Consider the following 17,145-nt stretch of genomic DNA (forward strand, 5'->3'; position numbering starts at 1 on the left):
TGCTAAGTCGAATAGAACTGTAAAATGTAAAAAAACTTCCACTCTGCAACAAAACTGTTCACTTTTTTGTTACTCTCTCTTGGTTATTGCTCTTTCGTAATCTTGTTAATGATTAGTGACTTTGTGGATATATAAATTTCAGAATGGATTTACATATATGTATGCATGTATATATATACATGTATTTATATCTATAAGTACTACGAACTGTTTTAATAAAATCTAATATATATATATATATATATACACACACACACACACACACACACATTGTTTGTGGTCGTGAATGCTTTCACTCTGCAAGATAAGTGTTTACTTTTACTTATTTTAGGATCTGTGCATATATATATATATATAAGCAACACTAACTATTTTAGGAAAATCTAATATATATATATATATATATATATATGGTCGTGAATGCTTTCACTCTACAAGGTATGTGCTCACTTTTACAGTTTAAAGGGTTTGTGAAGTTTTTTGTTACAGACTTTAAGGGTTAACCACTGGCCATAAACAACATCGACATTCATGCACACGGTCAGACAGGAAAACATTAAAGATAGCATCGCTTCGGGAAATGCACGCACAAAGCGAGGTGACCCCAACCAAACATGTAACCACGCCAAAAGCCAATCGTCACGTCACCATGCCGAGAGGAACAGTGGCAGGGAAACATTCTGGCAACCGCTAGAATGTCTTGCAATTTGGTCGCAAACTTCTGCAAAAGTGGAGTTAGGTTTAGCGGTTGCTTTCTAACTCTGGTTGCTTTCTAACATGTAAAAATGCTTTCACTTCGCAAGTTGACTGTTCAGTTTTTTACATCTTTTACAATGACTATAACAAAAATACAATAATGTTAAATATATATAAAAAAGAAAACATTCAAAACATGAAGCGAACGGTACAATTCCTGGACAGATTAGAATCACTAAATCAGAGCACTAAACCCAAGACAACAAACAAAGACAAATGCATGTTATGGTTAGTCGGCAGCCATAAACACTTTGACAATCCGATTACTTTGAGAATATGTCATTGATTAGCATATTACTATAATCCAATTACTGTGAAGGTATCTGCCTTATATAATAAGCTGGTCACAAAGTGACAATTATACACATCAATGCCATTATTCTAATGTTGTTAATCTGCATGTTTTTTGAGTGGGTATTTATCTTGCAGAGTAAAACCCTTCATGTCCACAAAGACAATTGCCATAGTTACCTCGCTCCGTGCACACGTTTCCTGAAGCGATGCTGTGTGTTAATGTTTTCCTGTCTGACCGTGCACACAAATGTCGACGTTGTTTATGGCCGCTGGGTAATCGTAAAATGTATTTGGTTTTGTTGTTGTGTGAAGTGTTTTGGTCTACAAGTTTTTTGGTAACGTTGGATTTAGTCATCGACTCAGGTTTTTGGCTCGCTGTGACTATTTTCTTGGTGTCGCTTCTCAACTTCTGGCTATGAATGGTTTTAGTTTGCAAAGGTAAGTGTTTATTTTACAGTTTGTTTAATTTGTAAATTTTTTTTTTATACTGTGCTTATGTTTTTTCGTCGTGTCCTTGCAGGGTTATTATTTTGTTTGTCTTGTTTTTCTGTTTGTGGCCGTTATTACTTTTAGTTTGCAAGGCAAGTGTTCCTCTTTCATCATCTAGTTAATAATCTTTACAGTTGGTAAGTGTTGTATGTTTAATGTTCTCTGGTTTAATATCCCTTGTTTTTGGGGTTATTATGTTTCTGAATGGTTATAGTCTGCAAGGCTAGTGTTTATTTTTAGTGTTTGTTTGGTTTGTAAAGTTTTTTCTTATACTGTGCTTATGTTTTGTCGTGGTCTCCTTGTAGGGATATTAGTTTCTTTGTGTTGTTTTCACTGTTTGTGGGTGACTGTTTCTGGCCGTCACTACTTTCACTCTGTAAGGCAAGTGTTCATGTTTCCTCATCCAGTTAATAAACTTTACAGTTGCTAAGTGTTATATGTTTAATGTTCTCTGGTTTAATATCCTCTATTTTTGACGTTATTCTGTTTGTGAATGGTTTTACTCTGCAAGGTAAGTGTTTATTTTTGCAGTTTATTTGGTTTGTAAAGATTTTTCTAATACCGTGCTTATGTATTTTTTTTGTGTCCTTGCAGGGTTATTACTTTGTTTCTGTTGTTGACAGTTGATTTGTCACTTGACTCGAATTCTAGGTGGACTCTTCTTTCAAGGAATAACTAATTTGTTAGGTCAATTCTACTACATACCTAAATAGGCAAGTTAATTTGTAGGGTTATTGATGTGATTGTTGGTTACTAGTTGTATGCCATTGGTGTTAATTTGGAGGGTTACTCATGTTTCTATGCCATTATTGTTAATTGGCAACGTTATTGATGTGATTATTGTTGTCTAGACATGAAGACTTTTACTCTGTAAGATAATTAGCCTTTTATCTATACATGCTAGAGACTTCAGAATGGATTAATTAAAACAAAGGTTTGCTTGGACTGGCTAACATATATATGTACACACACACACACACACACACACACACACACATACACATGTATATATGTGTATCTATATATGTACATGTACTATATATGTACACACACACACACACACATATACATGTATATATGTGTATCTATATATGTACATGTACATCTGTATGTACACACATGTATGTGTGTGTGTGTGTGTGTGTGTGTGTGTACATATATATGTTAGCCAGTCCAAGCAAACCTTTGTTTTAATTAATCCATTATATATATATATATATATATATATATATATATATATATATATATATATATATATATATATATATATATATATATATATATTAGCACTACAAAGTCTTTCAAGGAAAACTATTATATATACATGTACATCTATGAGCTTTTTAAAGATCAGATGTATATATATATATATATATATATATATGTTAGGCAGTCCAAGCAAACCTTTGTTTTAATTAATCCATTATGTACATGTATATACATGTAAATATATATATGTACATGTATATACATGTACATATATATATTTGTATATATATGTACATGTATATATATGTATATATGTATCTATATACATGTATATATATATATGTACATGTGTATATATATATATATATACATGTATATACATGTATTAGCACTACAAAGTCTTTCAAGGAAAACTATTATATATACATGTACATCTACGAACTTTTTAAAGAAAATATTTTCACAGCAAAATAACAGTAATATGCTAATCAATGACATATTCTGAATAGCATAATACATATACAAATCTAATTTTCGGGATGGATTTATTAAAACAAAGATTTGCTTGAACTATATATATATACACATACGTGTGTGCACACACACACACACACACACACACACACACATACACATATATATCAGCACTACGAACCCTTTTAAGAAAAACTATTATATATACATGTACATCTACAAACTTTTTAAAGAAACTGACAAATATAATTTTTTGTAGGAATATAAAATACATGTTCACAGCTAACACATATTTATGTACATGTATATATATATGTACACACACACACAGATATATATATATATATATATATATATATATATATATATATAACATTACGAAGTCTTTCAAGGAAAGCTATTATATATACATGTACATCTACGAGCTTTTTAAAGAAAATATTTTCACAACAAAATAACAGTAATATGCTAATCAATGACATATTCTGAACAACCTAATACGTATACAAATCTAATTTTCAGAATGGATTTATTAAAACAAAGATTTGCTTGAACCATATATATATATATATACAAACTTTTTAAACAAATTGACAGATATAATTTTTTGTACGAATATAAAATACATGTTCACAGCTAACATGTATTTATGTAGGAATATAAAATTTGGTTAGCTGTCAAGCTTTGGAAAGGATCTTACCTTCCACAGACTAAGATTTAATAAATAAGCACCTCGTTGAAGAAAACAAAACCCTAAAACGTAACACCACTAAGAACCTGCCACCAACAGTGATCAAAACATTAAACATGAAAAACCTATAAATGAAGCATACCTATAAAGGAAGAAGTTAAGAGGTTTGTACTTGCCTTGCAAAGCAAAAGTATTCACAACCACAAAGAATAAAACAACAACAATAACCCTGCAAATTAACAGGATTAGAAAAGAGCAATAACTGAGAAAGACCCACAAATTAAAAACAGAGACTGACAAATTAGAAGCCAAATAAAGAACACTTGCCTTGCAGAGTGAAAGCATTCACGCCAAGAAAAAAATCTAAGCAGAGTATAACAAACACCTTTGGAAACCCCAAAAAGTCTACAATAACTGAGAGAGACCGACAAATTAGAAGCCAAACAAAGAACATTTGTAGAGTGAAAGTATTGACGTCCAAAATCTTTACAAACCAAACAAACTGTAAAAATAAACACTTACCTTGCAGACTAAAAGCATTTACAAACAAAACAATGCAAAAAACAAAGGATATTCAACCAGAGAACATTAAACATACAACACTTACCAACTGTAAAGATTATTAACTGGATCACGAAAGAGCAATAACCGAGACAGAAATAGCAAAGACCTTCACAAACCCTAATACCTGTAAAAGTGAAGACTTCCCTTACAGAGTGAAAGTATTGACGTCCACAAATAGTGAAACAACACAAACAAACTAAGAACCCTGCAAGGACACGAAACAAATACATAAGCATAGTATAAAAAAGATCTTTACAAACCAAATAAACTATAAAAATAAACAGTTACCTTGCAGAGTAAAACCATTCACAAACAGAACAACGCCAAAAACCGAGGATATTAAACCATAGAACATTAAACATACAACACTTACCAACTGTAAAGATGTTTAACTTGATGACGAAAGAGCAATAACCGAGAGAGAGAGAGCAACCATGTTTACAAACCCTAATACCTGCAAAAGTGAATACTTTCCTTGCAGAGTGAAAGTAGTGACGTCCACAAACAATTAAACAACACAAACAAAGTACTAACCCTGCAAGGACACGACAAAAATACATTAGCACGGTATAAAAAAATCTTTACAAACCAAATAAACTATAAAGATAAACACAGAACATTAAACATACAACACTTACCAACTGTAAAGATGTTTAACTTGATGACGAAAGAGCAATAATAGAGAGAGAGAGAGAGAGAGAGAGAGAGAGAGAGAGAGAGAGAGAGAGAGAGAGAGAGAGCAAACACCTTCACAAACCCTACTACGTGTAAAAGTGAACACCTGCCTTGCAGAGTGAAAGAAGTGACGACCAGAAACAGTGAAACAACACAAAGAAAGTAAGAACCCTGCAAGCACACCACAAAAAAACATAAGCACAGTATTAAAAAAAATATTACAAATTAAACAAATTCTAAAATAAACACTTACCTTGCAAACTAAAACCATTCATGGCCACAAACTCAGAAACGACACCAACAAAACAGTCAGAGTGAGCAAAAAACCTAAGTCGATGGCTAAATTCAACGTTACCAGAAAATTTGCAGAGCAAAACACTTAGCACAACAACAAAACCAAATACATTTTAGGGTTCAGTAGTGCCCATAAACAACATCGACATTCGTGCGCACGGTCGGAGAGGAAAACATTAAAGACAACGTCATTTCGGGAAATGTGCGCACAAAGTGAGCCCACCCCGAGCGAACACCTCACGATGCAAAAAGCCAACCGTCACGTCACCACGCCGGGAAGAACGCCGACAGGGAAACATTCCGACGGTTGCCGAAATGTCTTGCACTTTCGCGGTGAACTTCTCCCACTAAAAGCCTATCGGCTTAAAAATATATTCCATTTGCTCATCCATATTTTTTTTTGTTGCATCTAAGTTTTCTTTCTTTTGCACGATACATCCCTAAAAATAGTATTAGGCCATCTACCTTCTTTCATTTGCTCAATTCTTTTTAGATAGCATAAGAGACACATCATGGCACTAACTTCAATAGAGGCAACCCCAGTTTCAACTAACATGATATCATAAGGAACTGTGCTTTTAATTTTGAGCTTGTTTGTGATCAAACGTTTCTGAATTTGCTCAATTTGCTTCCATTGCGAAACAAAAGTGTTGTTGACCCACAATCAACAACCATAGTGTACAATCAAAAGCATTAAAAGCCCAAAAAGAGTTTGGATACTTTTCCAATCCCACAACTCAGCATCTCTACATCTATTTTGAAGGGCATAGAATGCTTTCCACCCTCCCAAAGTTCTCTTCTTCCTACAACAATCCCAACTCAAATTCTTGCTAAAGTCAATCCTAAGGTATTTGTAATTAGAAATTTCTTCAAGGGCATTTCCTTCAAAGTAGAACTTATGCTGGTTTTGTTTTCTCCTATTAGAAAATACCATGACTTTGGTTTTGCTGATATTGACTTGCATCCCATCACTTTGCAAAATTATTCAAGGACATATAAGTGCTCTTGCAGACCAAAAGCCGACTTAGCAATCAGAATGAAATCATCTGCATAAAGAAGAAGGTTAATCACAAACTCACCCAGGGAGATGCCATCACCATCACTCAAGTTTACCCACTCTTGAAGCTTGTCAATATATAGGCCATATATAGTGATTTTTGTTATTTCTATCCTATGTTCACGTTGTTTTCATTTCCATGCAGATTTATCTAAGACGTCCATTATAGCCTATCATTGTTTACACTAAGTTATCCACTCCAGCCAGCTGGATTTCAGCACATGGGCAAGCAAGAGTGCTTGGATGGAAACTTCAGTAACAAACTGCTCACATTTTGTTAGGAGATCCTGGGAGATTGACCGGTTGAAAACCGAAAATCACCCATTTAAGAGAATGGTTATAGATGAGAAAAACGGACGGCTGTAAAAATGATGGATGTAGAGCAGTACCTGGAAAATCGGTGATTTGTAAATGATTTGGTGGCATCTAAAAATGATTTAAAAGAGATTTAGTAGTGGTTTGACGGCGCAGGTATAACGAGAAGATGTGGATAGGCAAGTCCACTTAAAACAAAGCCTATCGACTAAATATGTTTTGTTGTTGTTTACAATTATTATGCATTTTTTTTCGAAGTGACTTTCTTCCTTTGCATAGATTCCCCATCTGGAAACTAATTTTTTCTGTTCTGTATTTGGAATCCACAAAGTGTTGTCTTCATTGTTTTGCAAAATAAAGAGAAGGAATTTTGGATTTTAGTGGTGCGACTGGTTTACTGTTTTATTTTTGTCCTGGTTTTTTAATTCTGTCTTTTTTTCCATGTGCTCTTTTTTCCTTTGTTTTAGTTGCTAAATTTAGCAAACAGAGACCCGCATGTAAAACCTGGGTCCCACTGAAGTCCCTTGGACTTGTTTACATCATTTTGAATTATAGTTCTTTATTGAGTTCTAGGAATTTAGAGCTAAGATTCGAAAGAACTTCAAGAAATTTAAACTCATGATTGCTACATTTCGGCGACGAGGGATGTGTTCTTAGGTCACAATCATAGAAGGTTCCGAATTTATTACCCCATAACCTATTGGCTTTTGAATTGAGATGTAAAACAAGAGAACTGTCCACATTGGCATGTTGGGTATTTACTACCTACATTCCTTTGCGATCTTTGATTGTGGGCCAACAGTGGGGCTAGTGTGTTGTCGACACCATCAGTCGATCTATTTTATGGTACGATCTTCATGTGGGCATTGCTGGTTTTACTGTTCACCAATTTTGGGAAATTGAATAATTTTGAATTTCATGTACGCATTTTTGGTGTTTTTCACAGATAATGAGACATTGAATGATTTTGAGTTGGACGTGGGTGGCTGTGGTTTCCTTTGCGGGTTTTCTTGGTAAATGATCTTGGAACTTTACGCCGCGCTCTGTACTCCGTTCTCCAAATTGGATGGCCAGAATTCGTTTTGTAGTGCTTCTTATTTGGGCTCCCATTTGCCATTGCTCATTGGATTTGTTGCGTTGGCCTAATTGGGTCTGGTTGAATTGGGGAGAAGCTGGTTGCTTGGAAGTGCTTGATCAATTTGTAGGCGCCTCTTTTTCGGTTAAGGAAAAGAGCAATTGCCATCAGATTTTAGATCAGTGTTGGTTTTCTATGATTAACTTTTAGATTCAGTCGCCTTGCTTCTGCTGCTAATGCGCATTCCTCTATGATGATATATGTATTCATCTGACTTGATTCAATTCTACCTGTTGATTCAAGCTACATTGCTTCTGCTACCCGTGTTCATTCTTTTACAATGGTATGGGGTAGTCAGTTGTGTTAATTTTATTCTACCGCTTCATTCATTTTTCTTCGAAGGTGCTTTATTAGCTGCGTAATGATTGATTTATTTGATGTACAGTCGAGATAATTAGATGCCTCTGCATTCATCTGTAGCCAAATTCTTGATTTCTTCTATGTAAGGAGATGCAGGTCTGTAGTGCAATACAGTGGATTGTTTGAATGGAAGAAATTAGAACAATCATTTCAGAGTTCTTCCATTCAGCTTTGCTTGATGCGTTTCTCTTCAGAAATCTCTTTCTTATTGAAAATGTGATTGTATGGAGCATTCCTCACGGTTATTGAACCTTATGTTTGTTGCCGGTATCTTGTCTTTTGGCGAATCTTTGCCTAGCTGATATTTGAAGCTTATTATTATCGCATGCAGAAAACAGACAGTACAGCACTTTGTCAGAAAGCATTGGCTCTTATTGCACCGCTTATAGCAGCTTTGGACCATGCGTTCGTTCTTCTTGTGGGCTGCCTTGGATCCAAATCAGTTAAGCAACCACCGCTGTACGAAGACCCAGTTGATCTTGCATCTCAGACAGTCTGTGAGTATAAACCTAGATTATTTTGGATTTTGCCGATTCAACTGTTATTGAACATAAAATGTACTTCAACTGTTATTACAGCACAAGGAAAATGAAGATGATCTGTGAGAATTTTTTATTGGTATGTAAGTCTGAACAAATGGATGGAAATCATGGAACTAGTTGGAAATATGCAAAGTTTGACTTTTTTTGAGTTCTAGTTTCCAGAACTTGAAATTTTTTGCCTTCTTATCCCTGTCCTTTCCAAGTCAAAAGCTACTGATAAGGTTTTCTACTCTGCCCTGATATCAACTTCTTTATTTAAATTTAGTACGCTAATGAACTCACAATCTCAAGATGATTGTGAAGTTGACGCCTTATTCTAAATCAGAACAGTAATTTCATATGACACACGCAAGTTAAAAAAATGCAGCAGATATTGAATGACATTAATATATTTTATTTTGACACTAAGGTACTCTTATGTTTATCTTTTCCATACTGTCGCAAATACAAAGGCATAACTATCCTTTCATCCCATTTCTTGGACAGAGAGAATCACTTTTAGAGTAAGAAACGCACGCCCATCTATTGTGATTACAATGGAAGCTGGAGCTGTTGAGATTTTTTAGGAATATTTTAAAGCTGGCGACCCCATGAATTTTGTATTGCAGTTCAGCTTAAAAGTTTAAGCTTTTAAATTTAAGGATGTTGGCCGTCCCATGAACTTTGTTGTGCAGATCAGGTTAAGTTTAAACTCCTAAATTTGAGCAATCTGGTGGTAAATAAATTTAGTTTCCCCTTTAAAATTTAGATGATTGACAAGTGGCATAAAATATTCCTAAGCTAGTGGGGCAATTTCTAGCCCCACCCCATTTTCACCTGCTTAAATTTACAAGCCTAAAAAGTAGGGGCTCCTATTTTTTAGGAAAAGGTTCCAAATAATCCCATAGCAAAAGAAAAAATTCTTCATGGGACCACCTCTTCCTTAAAAATAGAGCTTAAACCCCCTCCATGGAACCCTTGTCTGGTTAGCATTCAACTAAGGTTATGTGTTTGCCAACTAAGAAGCCTTTGCAGCAGAAAGAAAATCTGTTAAAATGCTAGCAAATTTCTATAGAATATGATAGAACCAAGCTCATTTATGCTGATTATGCAGGCTATTTATGACGTTCTTGTCCTTTATAGGGGTTTCTAGGCCCTTTTGCATGGTTATTTGGTACAATATGGTTCGTTTTTTCCATTTCATGCTACCGTGAGTCATTTCAACTCATTTCAAGGCTACATCACCTTTTTAAATGCTAAGTGCAATATATGTATTCCTATTTAATAACTTATGATTCTTGTAAGGGCTGTAATAAGTAATCACAATATTGACGTGGAAGATCAAAGAGAAGTCAACAAAAAGGATATGCTGTTGGCTGATAAGGGCATTTTAGCATTGTTGTAAGAGTTTAATTGGGTTTAGTTGACATCAAGTTAAATTCACAAGTATTAAAGGGATTGTCTGTGGATGAGAATAATTTGTAATGTACAAAGGATACCCAAATGGGTTAACTCTTCAAATAAACAACTTAAATAAGGAATAGATAACATGGGCCATGCACGGTACATATACAGAATACATGACTCTCTCTCTTTGTGTGATGTCAAAATGGTTATGGAAATTAGGTGATTCTTTATGACATAGAACAACCAGGGAGCAACTTTCTGTGCGAAGGGAGTCATCAGAGATAACTTAAAAATTCTTAGAATACAAGGTGCTACTCTGGAATTACCCTTCCAGTAAAGGTGATATGAATATCCATAGAATTTCTTTTATTCAAATACTGCGACCTTTTCAAAATGTGAGCGTCATGTAAAATACAGAGTATGCATTTAGGTGATATTATATTAATCAAATATGACCTGAAATGAAAAAGGAAACATGCATCCAATTTAAATTTGGATTCTTCATTCTGAGAAAGGAAATTAAATTAAATAATAATTTTTTATTCGCTAAATTTAGCTAAAGGAAAACAATAGATGCAAAATGCAAGAAGCTATATTAGTGTAGCAATTTAACAATTGTTTTTCAAAAATTATGGAGTGTAAGTTTCACTAAGGAAATGAGAAGTGTCGCTGTATGGGAAAATATTATGGATCAATATGATTGTATATCCACTCATATCTATATATATATCCTGCAAGGTTAATAATGACAAATTTTTAATAGCCTAAAAAATGGACTTTATGTTTTTAAACTTGCTTAAAAGGTATTCAAGAAAACAAAGAATGTGTGTAAGCCTGTTCTTGCTTTCCAATGAGTGTGTTAGAACAAACTTCCATACACCCACACAAACTAAAAAATGCAAAATATGTCATACGGATGATTAGTAACGTTCAGGAGTAGATGAACATTCATGCTTAGCATGGTTGATGGCTGTCAACAAACATATTTATAGATAAGGGATTAACTTGGGAGTTCAACCATCTTGTCATCCTTGACTATCCATAGTTAATAAATGGCCAATAGAGTAGATGTATGCTTAATTCAAAGACCTTACCTGAAGCAAGATATCAACAAGAACCCATAGGTTAGCCTTTAGGCCTTGCACATAGTTACATATCAATAAATGCATGCCCACTGAACTCTAGTGCCTATGCATGCATTCCAATAAATGATTATAGGCTGACTTGTACGCCTTATGCATAACTGCTATCAATAAATGCTTAAGAGTGATCAATAGGTCTTAGATGTACAAACATTTCTAGGCCGAACCATTTTTTATGTATGCACACACATACAACTGTAGAGTTTTGCAAGAATGATAGGATGCATAGATGTTATACAAATTAGCAAGTGACTATAGGCTATACTAAAATGAGAAAAATAGCTGTATAGGAAAACAGTGTATGTTCAATATCTATGCTAATTTCGCTTTCATGTATAATGCATTTGCGGTCAGAATACGCATATTTTTTATAACATCTATGCTTAACTTAAATAGCTACACACAATCACTTTCAGTTTTGAATAGCTATAAATGTTTTCATTTTTTAACTCTTTGACTGTTAAATTGGTACGAAAGTTTCATACATGGAAATGTATACTCTTCTTTTATTCAAATTTTACAGATTTGCTGTGGAAGACGTAGGGCCAAATTTTATTGGAGGTAAGTCAAATGCCACAAACCTTTTATGAAGGAATTGTAACCCAACATCCATAAGATATTGAAACTTAAGTGTTTTCTTTTTAGTAGTGTCTATTGACAAGCAACCTTGTAATTCATTTTAAATGTGCTTAATATCTTCGATTCTTTATTAAAATGTGATATTGTAGTCATTACAATTTAAGTATCTAATCCTTGTTACAATTCAGAATGTAAAATGGCAAGAAAAGAATAAAAGGTGTCAAGACAAGAGAAGTAAAGACATTGATATAAAAAATTAAAAACCATTAGAGTCTATATAAAAATTACTTGAAGTTTTTTAGCTTTTATAAAAGGATCCTAAAATTTCTTGTGGAAATATTATTCCTAGAAAGATTAATGAAATTGGGAAAATTGCTAAAATTGCTACTAAGGATTAGAATCTAATCTCATATATTTAAATATCATGGAATACTATGACATTGACTTCGAATGAAGTATCTAGTAATGGAAAAGCAAAAGATATTGAGGCTTGAATTCAAAATTCTTAAGTCAAGAAGGTACATTCTTGTACATCATGGTAAACTTTATTTCATTTGTTGGTGAAGCAAGTTCCTACATTTGAATTGTGAAACAAATCTTTTTGGGTTGATTCTAGAAAGGAAGATAGGATAGGAGTTATAGGTATAGGCAGACTCAAGAAGGATATAAAAACCCTAGTATACTGTATTAGGGGACTCTTAAGACTTTGTGTACTTTGCTGGATGTGAATTCTCCATTCTTGAATCTTCAAGACCTGTAGTGCAGCTTGTCTTCCTGGTGAAGTTTCTTTAACTATAATCCTTTTCCATGGACAAATCTGCTAATTTTCAAACAAACAACATAGGATTCAATGAATCATTTTTGTGTTTGTTATAGAGCAAGATAACACATAGTAATATGTATGTGCACAATCTTAGATCCAAAATCTAGAGAGTCAACACTGGTGTCCATGCCGAATGTAGTTGGGTATGCTCAGGAAGGGAAACCAAGAGTTTGAATTATACCGAGCATGGATGGTAGTGTCAATTTGGTGTAGCACAAGGGTCCTAAATGGACAAGTTTTAAGGGACAAGGGTGTAGGAGGGTCTGAACGACTTCATATAGGAAAATAGAAAGCATTATGAGAATAAATAGAAGGCACGATGAGTCAGAGAAACGCTAAGTTTGGATACACTCCAATCCCAAGTTTGGGAGGTTAATGAGGTAGCAAGCCCTTTTAACAAAACACAATGTGGGTAAAGCAAATTTTAAGTGTATACATTTCCTAGAGCTAAGATGTGGAATGATCTTAGAGACATGGTGATTAAGCTTTATGTGGAGGTAGTTGCTGACTAATTATCGATTCATTTTCAGAAGCCTATGAGAGTGACCTTTGAGACATTGAAGGATTGTTGATTGAAGGTATCGAGCCAAAAACTCCTAGGCCAAAGGTGTACAAGGGAGAACCTAAATGAAATTCAAGTGTGTGGAATGTTGAAGCTAAATGAGTTAAGGATTCTCATGTGGTTGAGGGTGTGAGAGAAGCATCAAAGTGTTTGAATCAAGACTCCCTAATAAGGTTCTAGGCATTGAAGTTGCATCAGAAGAAAAATATGTTGACCACCATCAAGCCCCAATGTTGAGAGATAGGAACTGCTCAAATTATTTTTTAATAGGTTAGAAGATCTAGTACAACATTGCAAGACTTGTGAAACAATATGGGCTGCAAACAACCATGATGACAAAGTGTATTGCCTTTGGTTCTTCCTAGCCACCCTAAGGGGTATACCGTATAACAATCAAATGGTACATAGACATCAAATTGACTTTGAAAAATACATGAAAAAGATTGAAGAGCAGTTTAGGCTAGTAAGAGTTGGTATAGAATGCTCTATACCATGCAATATTGGTTGAAGATTATAGATACCCAAGATTTGGGCACCTCGTGGAAGCACAAGATCAGTTATGAAAATTCTATCAAATAATGCAAATGATAGATTACAATGGATTGAATTAATTGAGATTAAAAAGGAGAACCATTGGTTATAAGGGCCAAGGTGAACATAGGATTGCATAAGATTATTGGGCGGCTTTTGGACATGGGGTTTTTCTCTGGAAAGGGTTTCCCCATATAAATCATTGTGTTGTGGTATCCATGGCATTTATGTTTATTTTTGTTAAGTTTTTGTAATTGTTGTAAAGATCTGAAAAGTTTTTGTATTTCTCTCTCAAGATTGGTATAGGAAATTGTTTTGCTACCTTAGCTACCTTTTAGTGTGAAGAGGACCTACCTAATGAACTAGCTAGGTAAAACACCCCTTTCACAAGAACAAGACTACTATGGGATGATAATGAAATTGTAGTTGAAATATTCAACATAAAGCAAAGAAAACATGAGGATGTGAGAGTCTATAATTGTAGGCTCAAACAATTCCTAGCAAAACTTGAAAAAGGAACTAGTCGACGGTCTCAAAAAGAGATGGTTTGTTAAAAGTCTCATTCCTTCACTATGGATAAAGATGGAGTTAGTACCACTCACTTCCTGTATGGAAGCCTTCAATTGGGTAAAATGGATTTAGAGAGTGAGGACAAAATGTTTTCTCGTGGCAAAAAAAAAAAGGAAGATAAGAGTTTGGATAACAATAATGAGAATGAATTTGGAACCATACAAGCCTTGAGAAGAGATATGATGCCAATAATAAAGAAACTAAAGGCAAAAAAAGGAACCAAGGAAAACAAATTTGTTTAGTCATAGTAGCTCTATACGCTCCTGCCCCTCCCCAGGCAGGTGTATCACCATACTGGATACAGATATGGGTATTGTAAGACACATATACACAGTGGATATGATATCCATGCGTGTCCAAAAAAACTTGATTTTCCAGCAATGTTAGATACTATTTGATTTGATCTTTAAAGAAGTTGATCTAAAACTTCCTAAATTTTAAAAAAATTCAATCGTGCAAAACAAAACGTACAAAAAAGGAGGAAGACAAATGAAACATTTTTTTATTTCAATGACCCATTTTTTGGGTCTTTTTCCAATGCAACTCTTACCATTTTTTTTTGGCGTTTTAATTTTTTATAGATATAAACAAATTAATTGTTTATGATTTTATATTTATATTTAATAATTATATCATGTTGTTTAAACTTTAGAGATTTAAAAAAAAATATATAATTCTTTAAATATAAATAAAATTTATTAATATATATTTAATTGTTTATTCTCATTTAATTTTTAATATAATATTTATTTTATTATAGCTTTGATATTAAATTAAGATATAAAAATTAAATGTGTAACTGAATATATTATTTATGTTTCGATTATTTATTTTTTTGATCGGTAATGTTGTGATTATTTTTTATTTATTAAGAACGCTTTTAACTGGAGCTACAAACCAGTGGGGGTCACAATGGGGGAACCCCTCCCCGAGGGATTACATGATGAGGTGTTAACACTTCCTCGATGATATGAATGCCACACTTACATATATTTTTGTTATATCTATCTCTCCTTATCACTCCAAACGCCTTATCTCTCCAACATGGGCTTTGTTGCTCCTTAAACTGGCAGAGGGGGCATCATGATCAACTAGCAGGTGAGCATCATGATCTTGGCAGGGCACAACAAAACACGAAGAGACATCAACGCCTCAAGTCACGGGAGCTGGAGCAATGTGGGCACCAATCACAGGAGGAGACCAAAAGGGACTCAAACACGGGACTGCCCTGTCAACAGGGCTCGTGACAAACCGTCACGCTGCGGGGTCATCCCCATTTATGTTTCGATTATTATTGTTTATTAGTTCTTTATATTTAATTTTTAATTTTTTACATATTTATGTATTTTTATATTTTAATTTTACTTTATTTTATTTTAATTTAGATTCAAATGACATTATTATTAATATAATTGTCTTGATTTGTCTATTTGTTTTTATATTGTAGATTGTTAAATCAATTTATAATTATTTAGGTAGCAATTATGCTTTTAAAGTAATGAAAATCTCCTCTAATAGCTTAGAAAATTATGTTAAATATATGCGCATGTGTTTTTTATGAATGGTGTATCCAGTGATATCCATATTGAGGGTGTTGTAAATTGGGCGTATCCATATCTGATACCATATCCATTTTTATATCTATATTCATGTCCATACAACTTTAATTTTGGTGCATGGAATGTAAAGGTGAAGGTCACAAAAAATAATCGTCTTAGATAAATGTTTTGTGATATTTGTTTGGTTATGGATCACTCGATCAAAGAGCGTCCATATAATCTAAGTGCTCTTCACACAAGGAGAGCAAGCCGCTCCACCCAACACTCCATAAAAGCCACAAAATAAGAATAATGCATCTCCAGGCAGCTATTGAACTCAAAAAGGGGGAGGTCAGAATTGGATAAAGTATGACTCTTAAGGTCCTTCCCATTGTATATTGTTGACAATGTGATAAATATTGTTTCAGGACTAAATCTGGTAAATCCTGAAAGGGGACATTACATTCAAATAGTAGGCAGCAACATGAATATGTTGGTGGAGTTGTCGGTTCCACCTTCGATCAATTATGCACAATATGAGTTCATATTTGGTTTTGTTTGACCCATACAAGTGCTGAATTGCCTCTTTGGCCTTATCCATGACCTCTCCTATATGGGGTTTTTATCCCCATCCACCATTCGTAGAACCCTCACCAACGGTTCTGTCAACTAGATATGAAAAATCTAACAAAAATCAGCAAAGTGTAATATTAGAAAATTAAAAAATAAATCATCAATCGAAGTTTGAAAACTTACATTGATGATCTCCTCCATGACTTTGGCAAATCTATCATAAAAAATGGTCTTCATGACCTTCTTTGCTTCAGGCTTCCTAGAATAAGGACTCTCCAACCATCTTTCACTCACAAAAATCCGCTTTAGGTTGGGCAATGCACATAATATGCTCTGTAAGTTGAGGAAATTAGTGGCAAAATGTGTGACTCTTGAACACACAAGATCTTTACCATTAGTGTGTTTTCTCATAAGCTCCAGGACCCATGTGTGATTGCAGATGTACTTTGTGATTCCCCTTCCATCTTCAACCACATTCTTCACCCAACTTAGTTTCCCTATGTCCTCAAGGAGCAAATCAAGTCAATGAGCAACACGAGGGCTCCAAAATAATGTCAGATGCCTAGCTTGTAGAAGTTTGCCGGCT

The 17,145-nt window shown here is 34.1% G+C and overlaps 1 protein-coding gene across 15 annotated transcripts in view; it reads left to right on the forward strand.

Moving 5' to 3' along the window:
- Positions 1 to 7,838: 7,838 nt before the first annotated feature.
- Positions 7,839 to 17,145, forward strand: part of LOC131037827 (calcineurin B-like protein 4) — a 247,356-nt gene continuing 238,049 nt past the window's right edge. For 12 of the 15 annotated variants that reach the window (XR_009104309.2, XR_009104310.2, XM_057970057.2 and 9 more), the window contains exons 1-3: positions 7,839 to 8,236; positions 8,339 to 8,409; positions 8,645 to 8,810. Coding sequence is in view for 13 of the 15 variants with exons in the window: in XM_057970057.2 (XP_057826040.1) it covers positions 8,404 to 8,409; positions 8,645 to 8,810 (172 nt within the window). In the remaining 2 variants the exon portion in view is untranslated. Of the gene's footprint in view, positions 8,237 to 8,338; positions 8,410 to 8,644; positions 8,811 to 11,850; positions 11,945 to 17,145 lie in introns of those variants that run through there. The other 3 variants (XM_057970055.2, XM_057970050.2, XM_057970056.2) reach the window with 2 other exon arrangements.

This window comes from Cryptomeria japonica, chromosome 3 (genome assembly GCF_030272615.1).
Source record: "Cryptomeria japonica chromosome 3, Sugi_1.0, whole genome shotgun sequence".
In the NCBI taxonomy this organism is placed as follows: Eukaryota; Viridiplantae; Streptophyta; class Pinopsida; order Cupressales; family Cupressaceae; genus Cryptomeria; species Cryptomeria japonica.